The sequence below is a fragment of the Prunus avium genome, chromosome 6 (genome assembly GCF_965620075.1).
Source record: "Prunus avium chromosome 6, drPruAviu1.hap1.1, whole genome shotgun sequence".
Taxonomy (NCBI): Eukaryota; Viridiplantae; Streptophyta; class Magnoliopsida; order Rosales; family Rosaceae; genus Prunus; species Prunus avium.
The window spans coordinates 12,349,841-12,366,756 of NC_142289.1; the positions used below are offsets into that span (position 1 = coordinate 12,349,841).

Below are 16,916 nucleotides of genomic sequence, written 5' to 3' on the forward strand. Positions count from 1 at the left end.
TTTCAAACAAGTAAACTGTTAAACCTCCATAAAACGCAAGTATGTTTAAATATCCAGCTGTACGAAATAGTTCACTTCACAATCTACATAATAAGTATGCTATCAACAATGGCAACTCAAAAACAAAACCCCAATTTGAAAACCGAATGAGAAATACATCCCTAGTGGTATTGATTAGACGTACAACCCAATTTGTTTTGACAAAATTAAAATTGATGCATATTCCACATTGAGTACAAGTTATCTGTCATGTCTACAAAATGGAAACAATTTAGGGTTTAGGGTAAGAGAATTAGCCACCGCCACCACCATTATGGATCACCATAAAAAGCACCTCCACCACATCTTTCATATCTGCATATTCATATAAAGGATTTCTTGAAATAATTAAGGAGCAGAGTGAATTCTCAAGTGATAAGTGAAGACTCAATTCACAAACAGTGCCACATTTACCTCATATATACGCATCCCCCCTTAAAGCCTCTACAGCAAGCTTCAGACGGTAATATGCGATCGAGGAGAAGAATTAGAGATCGAAGAGACGAAGGGAAAGGGAAGGAATCAGAGAGTTTAAAGTAAGGAAATTTATCATTAATCAAGTCTGCCTTAAAAGATTACAAACAACTCTATTTATAGAGGCAAAACCCTTTTTAGTCTAGGAAAAGGAAAAGTAAACTTTAAGAAATAGGAAAGCAAATTAACTAATAAGAAATCCTTTCCTATGAAGAAATCTTTAAGAATTAGGAAAACTAATAATAGGAAAACTAATCCAAGTAGAATTAGGAACTAATAATAGGAAAACTAATCCAAGTAGAATTAGGAAAACTAATAATATGCATTCTGCATCACAATGTCTCTCCGAATATGCTCTTGGAGCTTGAACATGACACTCTGACGGGCCGTAACTGGTGTGTGGCGCCATGATTGAAAAGCCTGCTTTGCTGCAGACACTGCAGCTTTAAACTCTTCATTTGTGGTCAAAGAAACTTGTGAAACAACTTCTTGTGTTGCCTATGACCAAGTTTTAAATACAAGATAACAACCATGAATTCTGTAAAGTTAACAAAAAGAGAGAAGAGAAAAGAAGAACTGAAGCATATTATGCACTTACAGGGTTGATAACATCAATGGACGCAGATGATTGTGATTTAACAAAACTACCTCCAATTAGATTGGGAACGCTCTGATACAACAAAACCAATTAAAATTAGATTAAATGAGAAAAATGAATATACATTTTACAGTAATTCTCCAATCTGAACTTTCCTCAACTTGAAATTGGTAGTTAAATCAAAAGTTGAACCCCTCAAAAGAAAATAAATAAAATCCCAACAGCTGCTTCCATTTCATTTCTCTTCATCTTTTCGTTTTTAGACTATTTTCTCAACAGCCAAACAAATCATGATAACCGAAGTCTACTCAGTAATAGTAACCATGAACCCACTTGAATACAAACAAATCATGTACTAGTCAAAATAAAAAATACATAGTAATCTTTTCGTTTTGTAGACTATTTTCTCAACAGCCAAACAAATTATGATAACCTAAGTCTACTCAATAACAGTAACCATGAACCCACTTGAATACAAACAAATCATGTACTCGTCAAAACTACAAGCTACAAGCTACATGTGTGCGAATGATACATCATTTTCCCGGAGTTCATTTTTCGTAGGAAAAAAACAGGAGCTAAGCCAGGCTAAGATTGATTACCGGAGGGCTACCCTGCTTAGAAGATGGCTCGGCAGCTGTGGAGAAGTGAGAGCTTCTGAGAGCAAAGATCGCAGGCCTCAAAGCCTTCAAATTTCTCACTGCAACACAACAATATTAATACGTTGCAATCAAATTTCAAATCTTTTTTTATCAAAATCATCTTTGTTTTAACTTGTGTACCTCTTTGAATTGAAAGCTGCAACATATGTGATTGGCTTATATCTATTTAATATATCTGTCACTTGTCAATGCATATGTGATTGTATGTGAAATTTGATTCTTTTAGGTAGAAATTCACTAGGAAGTTGAGACACTAGAAAATCACGTCATTATTCTCATAATTAGCTTCAATCCTTGCGTTGAGAAGAGGACAAAAGTTGTTCAAGAATTTTAGGAAGAGGGAAGTTTGTCGCTGCCAAAGTCATCTTGTGCAGTATGTAATTCTTGAACAGCTTTTGTTCTCTTCTCAACGCAAGGATTGACGCTAATGATGAGTTAAGGTTCAGGTTCAGCCCCAAGAACCCTTTCCCACCTCACTCCATATCGATGGATTAAACTAAATGATTTATATCTTAAATTGAAGTCCAATTTCAAGATAGCAAGGGTGACTACTTCAATTATAGCCACTCTTCAATGGCGAAAAATTACATCCAAATATGCAGCAAAATGCAAATACCATCTTAAAACAAAGTAAAACATACCTCTTAAACACAAAATTGAGAAAAACTAAGCAGCAGTCCTTACATCCATCACAGGAGAAACCCATAAACCCTAAACCAATTTCAGACTAACCCCTAAACCAATTTCAGAGAATTCTAAACTAATTTCGAATAAACACCTAAACCAATTTTATAGAAACCCATAAACCCTAAACCAACTTCAGACTAAGAAAATGACGATGAACAGTACCTTTAGGTGAATGATGGAGTTGAACTTCGATGAACACACACCGCTGAGGGAGGAAGAGCACTGCGTCAGAGAGAGAGAGAGAGCTACGTAAGAGTGACTAAGAGCAGCGTGCAATAGAGAAAGAGCGAAGAGAGAGAGAGACTTGAGCGACAGAGAGAGACAGAGCCAAGAGAGAGCTGAGAGAGAAGTCAATTTCAGAAAAAGTGATATTTGGGCAATAAGTGGATAATAAATATATATTTATAGGTGGTATTTGCAAAAATTTTGGGGAGGGCTGGTATTTCCACTTAAAACTAAAAAACCAGTGGCATTTTGGGCTATTTCCCATATATTTATATGTTTTGTATCTCTCATCTGTAAGTTCATTCACGTCTTTATTCAATAATACTGTTGGCACTAAATCTGAACAGATAGAGATGAGTGCAACTTACAAGTGATGAGGGCGATCTAGCAGATCGATTGAGTGATAGATGCAGATCCTTCTTGTCCTTGGATGCAGATCCTAAATAGAAGATAGTTTGAGGTTCGTGAGGTCTATGGAACCGGTGTGGAACCAGCCTAAGACCCTCCGATGCTCAAGTAAGATTGTTTTTAAGAGCTCTTGTTGTTGACCATATAAAAGTATAGAAGTCAAGCTTAAAAGTCTTACCCCTGTATTGTAGTGGAGGGGCCTATTTATAGAGGGCATTTTGTATGCTCTTAGTACTCATTTTCGATGTGGGACTCGTGGGAGGACCCTCTGAGGTCGACACGAGTCTTTAGATATTTTGGGCGGATACTTCGAGGTTGATTCTCTACAATCGGTAAGGGATGCCGATTGTAGACGAGCTGGGCCTGTAATGACTGTTCGTAGCTTTGAGACAATGCCATCGGTGGCCGATGCCGATTGTCCGAGGCCTTGGGTACTTGGGCGAGTTTCTAAGATCCACGTGTCGTTGTACGAGTGGAGGGTCAGATACGGTACAAACAAATACTAACCTTGGTCAATCATGGTGGCCCACTATCAAAAGGGGCCTATTTCGGCTACACCGGCTCTACATCCGCCTTTATATATATATATATAGTCCCCTTCCATTGAGGGACGCTCTTTAGGGTCCTATACAAATTTTTTTTCAACAATTCAAATCATCTATTTTTTAAATCTACATTCATAGATCATCTTTGCAAAGAATTAGACAAATCGAAAACCATTTCAATATCCAATTGTGTCATATAAAATCAATGAACACGGTGCTTCCAGAAAGTACTTAAATTTCAATAATTCAATTGAGTGGTCAAATGATATCGAATTGAGTGACTTTTTGTAAAAATGATCTTTGAATGAGTATCTACAAAATAGATGGTTTGGATTAGTGAAATAGAATATGGAGTTGGCCCTATAAGAGTGTCCCTCAAATAAGCTAATTTGAGGGACCCTTCAATAGAAGCTCTCTGTATATATATAAATTAATTTTAATACATTTTAAAGTTAAAAAAGGGGGAAAAAAAAGTAACAGCTAACTGTCGTTAATGTGCCTTTAATACTAGCCCTTGGATCTCAACGGACAAATGAATGCGTCTGTTGGTTTCGAGCTGCACGAACTGATCCCTTGATCACGCCCACGCGTGATTCTTCCTCTAGTTGGTTAGCACATTCTCTAGGCTCACAAAAAAATTGACCTGGGCTAAGTTGGGCTACATGTAGCCTAGGAAAAGGGCCCAAGGCTAAATGTGGCTCTCAAAATTTGGCTTGAGTTCTTTTTTTGGCCCATTTTTACGCATTTTTGGGGCTACATTTGGCCTATAGCCCATGGCTTGAGATAGCCTAAAAGTTTCAAAATTTTCCGCATACTCTCAAAATTTCGAGTTCCCTAAATCAGAATAGATGTTGAAATTTTTATAACAGAATTTGAATATAATTTTTATGTCAACTTTTCTTTTCATTGTAATTGGAATACTGATTTCAGATCTGTCCGAAAATCAAGTCTAGTCACCTCCAATTTTTCAAAGCATTCTTTTAAGTTTTTTTTTGTTATTTTATATTTTATTTTTAAAATTTTAAAATCTTGTAATGCCAATTTTATCCTCCATTAAAAATAAAAATAAAATATAAAAACAAACCGATGGTCCGCTGCTGAGAGCGCAGAGTGAGAAAGAGATGGAAGAGTTGAGGAAGCTGGAAGAGGTACAGAGAATGCTGACGTTCGTACAATCTCGAGGCAATCCAACGGCGTCGTCACCTGACGACTGTAGTTGCTTTCTTACTAAGCTCATCCTCCTCCTGGTAATCTACAACTAAACATTATAATTGAAGTCTTGCTGTCAAGAAAGTAATTTTCTTCTAAAAATTTGGTTCTAGATTTTCTTCTAATTTCAATTTGTAGAAACAACCAGATTTTTTTTTATGCAAACTGCTTTTTTTTTTTTTTTTTGGTCAAGGCAAACTGCTTTGTTTATTATGTTTTGTTTTTCGTTTTTTCGTTTTTTAGTTTTTCTCTAAACTTTGGAAATGCTATGCCAAAGGTACAACCATGTGGAGAACTTGACTTGGGCAAAAAGTGCAGTTTGGTTTCTGAATATATGCCGAAGGTGAGCATTATATCATTAGCTGATTATCTGATTTTGTTTAATGTAATGTCAATAGAAATGGGTGTGTGCTTATGTCACTTGTTTCACAGATTTCTGCTGCATTTCTTGATGAAGCATCCAAATGGCTTAATGGAGAAGGTAAACCAAAATAGAAAATAAAAATATGTTTTTTGTACTTCTGGAAGACGTGCATTTGAGACTTAACTGATTTCCATTTGCACGCCATACCCACATACACAGAGTAAAAGCTACATTTAAAGAATTTTTGTAGGCTATATTAACAGGATTTATTTAGTTTTTAATCTATGATGCTGCACATATTACAACTGATAGCATATCCACCCCGTGAATATGTTGTATGTGATGCCAGGCTACGTCATGGAATAAAGCAATTGTGTAAAACATTATACACAGATACAAATAGATTCCTTACTTTTTCCATTTTCTTGATAGATGCAAGTGCTATACTTTGAATGGTTGCCTTTAGCTTCAGCAAATTCAAAGGATCGTATTCTTTATTGAAGCAGTTTAATAGGTTGGGTTCAGTAGGTGTGCATACTACTTGGTGCTGGTGTTTACACTTCCTACTACATTTGTGTTTCTGGAGAAGGTGTAGTTGGGAACGGAAAGCATTGAATTGCATGCAGAGGATTTCCTTTGTGCTTGTGTTGCATTCTTATGAGGGTTGAGTGCTAGCAGTTTAGCAAAAGAATTGCAATCTTATGTGAGATCTTTATATTCTTGATTTTCACTCCTCCTAGGTTATGTCTTCTTACTACGTTTCTGTTTTCTTCTTGATGCTCATTGTTCATTCTCTACGAGCTGATTTACCTCACTTAGTTTGGGCTTCTGTATATATCTTGTTAACGAGGACATCACCCCTTTCACTTGATTTTGGTGTAGATTTTCTTTAAACAAACAGATGCAAATAGCTTTACATATTTTTATAGCTTTGACTTTTGCTTTTTTTACAGGCTATGAAGAAAAATCTGTTGAAAATGCTTTGCAGCTTGCCTGTAGCCATAAGCCTGAGTCTAGTTCATTGGACAATAATTCTGAAGAAATGGCTATGGTTGGACTGGACGCAATGCAACGAGCAAATTCTACCCTTGAAGATTTTGTAAGCAGGCTTCGTTCTTGAAGATAGATTCTATATATAAGAATATGCAGTATTTAATAGTTGAATATTCATCAGTGCATAGTACGGGTAAGAGAATGACTAGTTGCAGATTTAGTAGTAAAGCTAACATGGAAAGCTTACCAATTTGAGTTATATTAAAATTTCACTTTTCTTATCAAATTTACTAGGGCATTTTGGTTGCCGATGGGGAATGCTACATGTGATTGTATTGAAACGATTCTCTTATTATATTTTTCAGTTTCTGAAAGTGAAGTAACCTAACAACCTCAGGTAACCCTTTTTTATAAGAACAGTATAGTATTCTCTGAGTAGGACCTTTTGTATGAAGTTCTGTGGGAAATAGTCAATTCATACAATCCTCAAGGATGTCAACTGCCTCAATCTTAATATATTTTACTTATGTTGTCCTTTGCATTCAATGCCTCAAGAACAGCATGACGAAATTTCTTAAGTTCATCCGGTAGTTGATGAGTTTTACTATACCAATGTTGTTATATTGATGTTCAAAATGCTTGCAGTGTTGGTTACACTGGTCAAAAGAAACTTCAGTTCTTCCAATTAAATAGTTTTTACATGCGCAGGTCACAAAATTTAGCTAAACCACTTAACCCTCAATTCAACATTATTTTCTTGCTAATTTTTGTGTTTCAAAATTTGCATGCTATGGCCGAAACAAATACAGTTGTATGCCCACTGGCAAAAATGCATCGGGAATGTGTTTCAACTATAAAGTAGTATAATCAGATTATGGAATAATTGTAAACTCATTTTTTCAGTGCAGATCTTATTTTATGTTTCATGGGATGGATATAAACAAACCACAATCAGTATTCCAATATCTACCTTTGCTTTCATTCACAGAAAGCTACATTTATCAGGTAATGATCTACGCAAATGACATCAAGTTCAGTTCTCTCTTTTTTGCAAAAGGAGAAAATGCTGCTCCTTGGGAAACTTGTGGGACGCCCTTGGGAAACTATTTCTATGTAGTTCCACAAGGAATCAGACACTACCTGTTTTTTTTTTTGGAAAAAAGAACAAAGCTTTGTGAGCCTGCATTTCTTCCCGCCCATACTTGTTAGTAAAATTTTGAAACAAAAAAGAGGGACTACACAGTAAGCCGTGAAATTATCTTTTAAGGAATTGCAAATTTTGGTTGATTGAGAGTGCAATGATATGATGAGCAGAGTTGTCACCAGTTGATCTCTGATTGGTGAGCTTCTATGTGATTTCTTCCCTTTTGTCTCATTCTCTTAGAAATCATGGTTCTCTTTGTTACAGCTTGATCGTTTGAATGAGAAGACACTGCATGCACCAAGTGAGGAAATGAACATGTTAGAAAGAGGAAGCCAGGCGGTACTGCTAAGAACTTGAGAGCAATAAACACAAAATTATTTGAACTTGGGGATTAACAATACGTGACCAATATCTTTTGGGCTGCAGGAAGGTCAGTGGCTAATTTCTAGGTGTACAAATGTGTTTAAAAGTGTCCCATTCAGACCACTGTCATGTCTACTTGAGTGTCATGGCCTTTTGACAAAAAGGTACTATTGCTTTCTGATTATATTAATTATTGGGGGAAAATAAAGGAACTCCGAAGTTTTTGTGTTTATTTCACTTCTGTTTATGGGTTTAGGATACAAGATGAGTTTAAGTCTGGAGAAGGGTACTGGGCGCTGGAAAGAAAGCTTTGTTATGCACTGATGAATAAAACGGAGGTATGGTTATCATCTTGGGTTATTACTTTTCAAATATAGCTAGTTTCAACATGTTTGTAGAAATGTTTATCAGAAATAGATTCAGAAATTATCAACATGTATAAAAAAATCTGTCACCTTTCCATACCGACTCTACCCGTCACATCTGAAGATTCCAGACAGTATCACAAAGCCTTCATGAAAACCCAGTCACCAAACAGAAGGTTCACTGCACAACCTCTATGATAAAACTCTACCCGCTTTCTCTGACTCCAGGATGACCGTCAAATCCACTGCAACCTAAGCTCCACTCGCGTTCCTCAGCGTCCATCACATGACTCACAAGCCTTTCCAAGTCCCAACCTCCTTCATATTGTTGTCATTTTTTCCTTTCTACTGTAAAAGCCACTTAATTGAAATAACTACAGATTTAAATTTTCTGCTTAATTTTTTACTTTCTAATTTTAAGGTACTGAAGGTATGCTAGTTATATATTTTCTACTTCCAGAAACTCTTTTGTAGAGTTCTTCATTCCATTCTGATGAATTATGTAGCAGTGAGGCATAGGCATGCTCAAGCCTTCTCTATTAAGAAGATGATAAAATTTGGTTTCACAGATCTCTGTTGAAGATGTTATAAAGGCAATTCATCAGAAGTCCTTCGATTATCGAGTGCTGAATCTTTTACTGTACCAGTTGAGAGGAGAAGAGGTATAGTAGTAGCTTGTTTATCCGTATCCATGTTTCTTAATGAACTGAATCTATGCTGATTTATAAATATTTTTCCTTTGTACATATCTGTTGTTTGGGTGTGTGTGTGCATATGTATGTTTATGCATGCATGTGTCTGTGTATATCAATTTCATTGATTACATCTAAATTGTTTATGTATAGATATAAACAATAGTGAGATTTAATTAGTCTATTAAAATAATAGTAATTTTAGGCAAAAAGTATTATTAAAAAGATAGTAATAAATAGTAGTGAGATTTAATCTCAGCCATTTATAATGTGTTAATCTAATGGTCAAGAACTTGTGTCAAAATTTGTGTAAAAAATAGAGTGCCACGGATCCGCCCCCATATATATAAATTGTTGCATGGATGCTTCTCTCCGTGTCGAGGTGTAAGATCATAGAACTTGGTTTGTCTTCTGATAAAGAGAAGAATGGATGTTGTCAATATGATACGATGGTGTTTGATGTTCCATTTTGAACAGTATAGCTGTTCTCATAGTATTAATATAAAATCTATTGCCTAAAAAAAGAAAAAAGGATTATAAAATCCCCTTACAGCACTCCTTGTGCCTATACTGAAATGTTGCAAAAGTATTTAATTGATGTTTTCTTTGTCTATTTGAGATGAAGTGTGATGTAGCTCATCTTTTGCTTCACATGTCTTTAACAAGTATATTTCATTTGGCTAATCGTGTTCACCTTTGAAGCTGTAATAAAGGTTAATGAGTTGCATATGGAGTTTCTATCAATCTCAGAATTCCTAGTTGAGGTAGCTGATGATCTGTGAGTACTCTTCTTTCTTTCTATTTTCTATTTTTTCTTTTTTTCAGTCAAATGCTCTAATTACATAATAGAGATTTTAGTGTTTCACCTTATAGTTGTAAGTGTTTGACTTCCTTTCAATATGTTACTGCCACTTAGGTAGACTGGAATATTTTCTTGTCCTAGACCGTATGTTATCTTGCATTTACTATATGCCTGCGTGAGAGGCGTCTTGAAATTTGTACATGACAACATGCCTACATGTGCTTCTATGTGCTCTCCATCTCTCGAGGAATACTAAGTGCTCTACTATTTTGCATCTACCTTTATCTATTATTAGGGAACACTAATGTTATTATTTCACTTAATTTTTGTTGCAAGCACATCGTCTGTATCATTTGCCATTGAGTTGACACAATGATGTTGTAGGTTTGACTATGAGGTGAGCTCTTTAATTTGCAGAGTTTATGACTGTTGAATCCCGTCCCATTTTAATTTTTCCGATTCTTTATTCCAAAATATCGGCTCATCATGCAGGAAGATGTCATAGAAAATAACTTCAATATATTGCGCATGTTTGTCAGAACATATGGAGCTTGTGCCCCAACTGTGCTGGTAAGTATGCCAAGCGTGTCATTTAAGCACCGTTTTAGAAAGAAAAAAACCCTTTTCTTTCTTTTTGGCTTCTGTTTTCTTTAAATGAGGGACGCGGGGACAAGGCCCAGGCTTGCTCGCTGATATTCGTGATTGAATTATAGTACCACTTGTGACACTAGTCCGCTTCTTGGTTTTCCAATTCACTTTATCTTAATTTGAAGTATGAAGTTCAGGATAGATTGGTGTCCCCGGTTGTCCAGCGTACAAATTACTTAGTACAAGTATGCACTAGAAAGAAATGCAGTTTCTTTTGTTTTTGAACGGACCTTTAGCATGTTTTACACATTCTACTCAGAGACATCCAATGTAGCAGGTAGTAACTAACGGAATTGGAGATTTGGAGCAAACAGAAATAAACCATATGTTACGGAACAGCAGCCTTAAATCTATAAGCTTTAACTCCTGTACACTGAGATAACGATACATCGGTTTGATACAGTGGTTCCTTGAGACAATATTATTGCTGTGTTGTCAATGAAATACAAGCTTTATGTGTTGTTAGATATAAGAAATATGATAGCTTCCACATATATATTGTTGGTATTATCTGTCATGATGTTAAATTCCTAGAACAGTGGAATTTCATCAATTCAACTGTTTTTTTTTTTCATCAGGTTGATTTTGGATAAATATGTATGAACTCTAATAAGTAATACCCACCAATTTTTACCGCTTCAGGCAAAATACATAGCTGAGGCTGAAGAGAAGTATAACAATTTACTGAAAATGCTGGATCCTCAGCTGTCCTTGAATTACCAGAGAAGATGCGTAGAAGCAACTAAAGAGGGTAAGTTTGCCACTCTCAAATTTTACAGCATGTGAAACCGGATCCTCTTTCCTGTCGCCCCAGGTTTTGCTGATGTTTATGGAATTTGAAATTTTAGGAGGGAATACGTCTGCACATCCTCTCGGAACATGGAGTATACCACCTCTAATACTTGATGAGGAATTTTATCGATCCAGTCTGTTAGATTCGAAGACACAGTTGTAACCTTGGATTTAAACAGTTGGGGTTTGGTTCAGTGTCAATGGAACAGGATTTTCTCTGTTTTGTTATAAAAAATTTGCTTCCTCATTTCGTTGTTTTTCCATTTCCTCCCCTACTTTGATTCTGCTACCAGTGATCTCCCGCACAACTAAATTTTCTTCTGCTCACATGGTTTTCTGAGTTGTAGATATTTGAACAAAAATGCTTGACATAATACTGTCTTAAAGCCTCAATACATGTTCTTCTGAGTTCTTTAAAAGAAGAAAAAACATGCTTTTCTGGGTTGATATTTGAACAAAAATATACAAGCTGTTATCTGGTGACTACACTTGTGTTTGAATAATTCAAAAGAATTGAGGCTTATAGCTGTAATCGGTAGACCACTAATTTTGAAAAGAAAAGGCCAAGGAATAGTAGTTTATCCAAAAATAAGGACCAAAAAAATGGAGATGTTTTTCTGGTAGCATAACCATTTCGGCTTAAACAGTCATCCCAGCTTATTCATGGTAGTATTTGAACTTCAATCAGGTAACTAGTGTGATTTTCAGTGCCCTTTAGATCAATGGGGTGACTGCATCTTATTGTGAAATCCTAAACTCCCAACTACTCTCAATCAACTGTTATACTTTTAAAACGCCATAAACAAAGTCTTTTTATTTATATGAGATATAGATACAAAGCCTCACAAGTTTCACTTGGATTGATATACAAACAACAGAGTACAACATGGTTATACTTATGCAGAAACACACACGCCGAAATATTAGTGGCTGCTAAGTACTAGGAAAAACAACATTTCTTACATAGGGTTCAAGTAGTTCAAACCTCTAACCTCCACTGGAAACTCCACCACACTCCAGCAGGAGAATTCAAGGAGATAGGGGCCAGTCGAACCCACCATTGTCAAGATAAAAACCATCATAGAACCTCATTTCTACATCCTCCATACTTTGGTCGTCTTCCCAAGCTTCATCTAACATCTCTTCGTCAAAATCGTCATCCATTACACTGGCGACGAAGTCCCAAGCTAAGTAGCCAGAAGAAACTGAGTTGTTTGAACATTCATCCCAGCCCTCATTGTCTGAACCTGGTCCAATCACCTTCAGTCCTGAGAATTTCTTGGCAAACCTTTCATCAAGCTTTACACTATAGCACCCTCGCACATCTAATAACTGGAGCTCAGGGCACTTCAAGAGTATCTGGCACACAGCTTCTGTACTAATACGGAGGTAGAGTATCTCAAGGTGCTTGAGTTTTGGCATTGTGGCTGCTATTGCAAGGGCCTCATCATCTTGAGAGACCCTGTCAAGTAACTCCCATCCGTGCATACATCTCTGCAACTTTCTGAGATGTTTGCAGTGCTTTCCAATTGCCTCAAGTGCAGGACCTCCAATAGTTTTGCAGTAGCTTACATTCAAGAAAGTTATGGTAGAGAGCCTTGCAGCAACCTGTTCCACTATCAAATCACTTATTTCACTTCTTGGCAGCTGCAATGTCCGAAGAGAATTGGCACTAGCAAACAGAATTTTTTGTTTTAGAGAAAAAAAGATTTGTATCCGAAAAATAAAATATAACCAGCATGACCAAATCAACAGTTAATCTGTTTTAATCAATAAGAATACGAAAGTTAGCTGCACAAACACACTTTCTAGTTCTCAACAAAATATGAGACCTAATCTTTGTTTAAACAAACTTGTTAGCCCTTGATCTAGAAGCTTGTAGCTCTTGAGCTTTTCAAGGTTGACTACTAACTAACCTCATTTACAAAAGCTAGTACTCCAATGTTTCATGTATGAGCTAGTAGTGTGTCATATAAAAGAAGTGAGGTTCTTGAGGCTTGATGTGGTTGTGAAGTGTTCCGCATTATGCATGCTTGGTCTTTTTGTATTTACATAGTGCATAACATTTTGGAATACTTAATGTCGTGGTTCACCCATGGCTATCAACCCACGGATAACTATCTTCCTATTGTAGCTGCATGATCATATTCCATGGTTTCACAAAAACAAGATTTACATTAAAACATTGACTTATCGTCAGATCTTGCTTTTCAATGGACAAGAGCACTATTTCTAATAACTGCAGCTTCCTGTCATTTCTGTTTCAAAAGATTTCCAATTTTTGGCAATTAAATTTCTGAATTTGATTTTGCAGCTAATAAATCTCAATCTAGGGCAAGATGGGTAATAACCCATGGGCTAAGTCAACTACAACTTTGAATATAACAAAGTGCAAACAATACATAATAAAAATGCATACAAACAAGGATTGATATTACCACTAAAGACACACTAGCACTCATACATGGGGTTATCTCAACATTACATCAAAATTCAAGCACTTTTAGAAAGTCTTCTCACACAGTTGGACACTCACAACATTATACCTCACTTCTTACACATCACACACTATTTCTCTCATACAGTACACGAATGGTGCATCAGCTCCTACATATAAATGAGGAGATTGATTATGTGTCCACCTTAGCAGCTGTGCAATCTTCTAAGTTGTGCACTATTCAATAGTATTCAAACATAGTTAAGGTGAAGGAAAATGCTAAATATACCCCGAAATCTTGCAAAACCTTTTGCTCCATCACAAGCCTATATATGTGGCACATTGTGCAAGTCACTCACACTCAACCCATGCATGTATGCATACCCTGAAACTGGATGGGAAAACAATGGTATGCCACATCATGGAATAAATAAATCTATAAGGGTCCATTTGGATTGAATGACTTAAAAGAAAGGAAATTGATTTGACAGGAAGACTAGATTAGTTTGCGAAGCTATAATCACAGTAGATGTAACATATATGTGAAATGTATTTTGAATTTGAAATAACAGATACAACCAATGATTTAAAAACCATATTTTCTTTTCTTTTTCTTCTCATACAAATATAAACATTTATGATCACTACCATACTAAACAAAGGTGGCTAATCACAAAATGGTAACTGAAAGCAGGTAATGATAATGTGATGTTGTTGCACTTACTGGTCAGCAATAAAGGAAAAACACTGGTCATTGGGAAGGCCAGCAACGCAGAGTTTGCGGAGCGAACCCGAGCTTCTTAAAACCAGCATTTGAAGCATTCGTGTAATGGTCTCCGGCGTCCGAAATTTACTCCATTCCATAATGTCTACCTCCTGCCAGCAGTAAGGCCCGGCCACTGCTCTTCCCCATGACTTGCAGACCCTTGGGATTACAGTGAGCGTCTCTTGGAGTGGTAGATTCCTAAATATGAGCCCAAGGGCATCAGGTATAAGCTCGTCCCATCTCCGGAACTCAATCTCCTCCCCCATTTAATTTCCTTCTTGCAAGAAAGAAAGCTACTTTGAAAAACTTACAAAAAAACCAAATCTCTATATGCATCAAAAAGAACAAATTCGCACACACTGATGAAAGATCTGCTAAGATTAGACATACCCAGCACCAAAAGACTCAGAAAAAATGTGTTTTTCACAACCCACGACCACATGGCATAGAATAGACCAAATAAGAAACCAATAAAATCCCAAAAGGCAAGTACCAATTGCATGAATGCGTCAGGATCAATTAGAAAAGATACAATTCATTAAACAATTAGGCCTAAAATTTTTAAATAAAATAAAATCAATCAATCAATCAATCAGGCGAAATAGAAATGGGACAAAAAAAAAAATAGAATAGAAGATTACCTGTTATGGGATTTCTTGGATCTGCAAAGACGCCAGTTTATCTTTCTGTGAGGACTGAGATTAAGGTATTACGTATGAGTGCCACAGAGAGAGAGAGAGAGAGAGAGAGAGAGAGAGAGAGGGGGTGAGGGGGTTTAGGACCAGATTGAATTATGAAGCAGAGGTGGAGCTTTATCGAGTGTTTGAGAAAAACAAAAAGAAAGAAGAAAAAGGAGGAGAAGGATGGTTACCAGAAAAAGTAGAGAGGGTGAGACGAGACGAGAAGAAAGAAAACGTGAAACAGAAGTTAATAATTGATGCCCCACCTTTTTCTTTTCTTTTTTAAATACCCGTTAATTTCGATTTTGAACCCAGTAGACAAGGGCACCCTTCTTTCCAACAGTTCAAACTATCTCTTATATAGAAATATATATATATATATTAGACATGTTTCTTAAATCTACAGTTTTCCAAATCCTTTTGGCATTGCCAAAGATCTAATTGCATAATTTATCAACCCCTATGTTAGTGTGGTGTAGTTGAGTTGCTTGAGTTTACTTACAAAATTTAATAGTTAACTCAATTTGAGTTTTAAAAACAATAATTTTGGAATGTAGTTGGATGTACTTACAAATTATATTAAAAAATAGTTATTTTAAAGGGCTTCTTAGATATAGGTTCATTTTCATCAAGATATAATAGATGCAGTCCACATGCTCTCTCTTTTCAATTGCAGTCCAGTCTCACCAATTAAACAATTAGTATGTCCATAATTTTTAAAATTTTACAAGATATGCCACTATCATAAATGGAATTATATGAAAACACTTTCCTAAAATTCAGTGTTTCCTTATATATATGTGCATGTGTATGCATTTCCTTATATATATATATATATATATATAATGTGTTTTCCTTGTATGTATATGTACCTACCTTACAGGTAAGTGTTTTTTTATTGAGTTTTCTTAAGCAGTTTTTTTTTGGAGCTTCATATTTATATACATATGTACCTATCTTCCATGTAATAGTGTTTTTTTTTTTTTTTCCAAATAAATTTTGTATGGATTTTTATCTCAGTTGAGTTTAAAGATCCATACCAAGATATTATATGGGTTCAATTACCTGGGCTAGAGGGTATAACTACCTAGACTAGAGTTAATTTATGGATTTAATTGCCTGGACCAGAGGTAATTTATGGGTTTAATTACCTGCATACTGCATACGAGGTGTATGCATAGGTACCTTACCTATTGTTAAGGTATGAAGTTTTTATGAACTCTTATTACAAATTTTGATGTCGGTATACCTTGGGAAAATTTCAGAATTCAATAAATAGATTTGCAATTAAATTCAAATCAAATATGATAATTAATGTCCTACAAATCAATAACTTACCACTTTTACGAATTCATAATTTACCTTATTTATGTTTTAGGTACATAACTGGAACAAAAAATATATAATAAATAAAAGTAAATATCAATAAATTGAAAAATGCATGTAATCTTATGTGACGCAAAAGTGATCTCGAAGTAGTTTCCTCTTAGCCAAGCAAGCCATTATAAGCTAACATTGTTTTACCTAACATAGTTGGTACACGTAGCCCCAAGGTCTCCTCACATGGCATGCTCTAGGCCTTAAACTACCAACCCTCTTTCTTCATGACACTTGACCTTGTACCAAAACTTTGTCCATTTTTCACCTGGCAAATGGGTCGTGTCATGAAGAATACCAAACCCAAACATTACTTGTTACAATTTGCGAATATCCAACACGACTCGATAAGAATAAATCCAAACAAAAAAAAAACTATCACCGAGCCCAACCAGCACCTCCTTATCTTTGTCCTTTCTCTCCCAATTTCCATCTCATAAACACCATAACCACCACTCAAAACCCCAACCCACATGAACAGACAATGAAGAAGTCTTCTTAACTGGTTCTCAACTTTCACACACAAAAAAGAAATTTGGATTCTAAATAGAGAGAGAAGGAAACATAGAGAGAAGATAGAAGGAAATTTAATATATATATATATATAAAGAAGAAGAAAATTTTGCAAGGGAAAGAAGAAGAAAAA

General features: G+C 35.8%; 3 protein-coding genes across 4 annotated transcripts; 1 reads left to right on the forward strand and 2 right to left on the reverse strand.

Annotated features, from left to right (window-relative positions):
• Window positions 1-486: 486 nt before the first annotated feature.
• On the reverse strand, window positions 487-1,918 carry LOC110755808 (methylmalonate-semialdehyde dehydrogenase [acylating], mitochondrial-like). Its single transcript, XM_088254559.1, has 4 exons — window positions 1,894-1,918; window positions 1,714-1,811; window positions 1,112-1,183; window positions 487-1,011 (listed from the first exon to the last, which is right to left on the reverse strand). The coding sequence occupies exons 1-4, from the start codon at window positions 1,916-1,918 to the stop codon at window positions 826-828; spliced, it is 381 nt and encodes a 126-aa protein (XP_088110685.1). The 3' UTR covers window positions 487-825.
• Window positions 1,919-4,722: 2,804 nt separating this feature from the next.
• On the forward strand, window positions 4,723-11,257 carry LOC110765266 (ATP synthase subunit B). The gene is made up of 14 exons (XM_088254856.1): window positions 4,723-4,885; window positions 5,125-5,190; window positions 5,280-5,328; window positions 6,165-6,310; window positions 7,108-7,209; window positions 7,613-7,687; window positions 7,775-7,875; window positions 7,968-8,049; window positions 8,646-8,738; window positions 9,482-9,546; window positions 9,955-9,967; window positions 10,063-10,140; window positions 10,861-10,969; window positions 11,067-11,257. The coding sequence occupies exons 1-14, from the start codon at window positions 4,760-4,762 to the stop codon at window positions 11,171-11,173; spliced, it is 1,212 nt and encodes a 403-aa protein (XP_088110982.1). The 5' UTR covers window positions 4,723-4,759; the 3' UTR covers window positions 11,174-11,257.
• A 539-nt stretch (window positions 11,258-11,796) lies between these two features.
• LOC110765268 (F-box protein FBW2) lies at window positions 11,797-15,138 on the reverse strand. Of its 2 annotated transcripts, none has more exons than XM_021968354.2 (3): window positions 14,855-15,138; window positions 14,172-14,490; window positions 11,797-12,682 (listed from the first exon to the last, which is right to left on the reverse strand). In XM_021968354.2, the coding sequence occupies exons 2-3, from the start codon at window positions 14,477-14,479 to the stop codon at window positions 12,040-12,042; spliced, it is 951 nt and encodes a 316-aa protein (XP_021824046.1). In that variant the 5' UTR covers window positions 14,480-14,490; window positions 14,855-15,138; the 3' UTR covers window positions 11,797-12,039. The 2 variants fall into 2 exon arrangements, with proteins under 2 accessions (XP_021824046.1, XP_021824045.1); XM_021968353.2 differs by having other exon boundaries at window positions 14,172-14,487; window positions 14,855-15,136.
• Window positions 15,139-16,916: the final 1,778 nt, after the last annotated feature.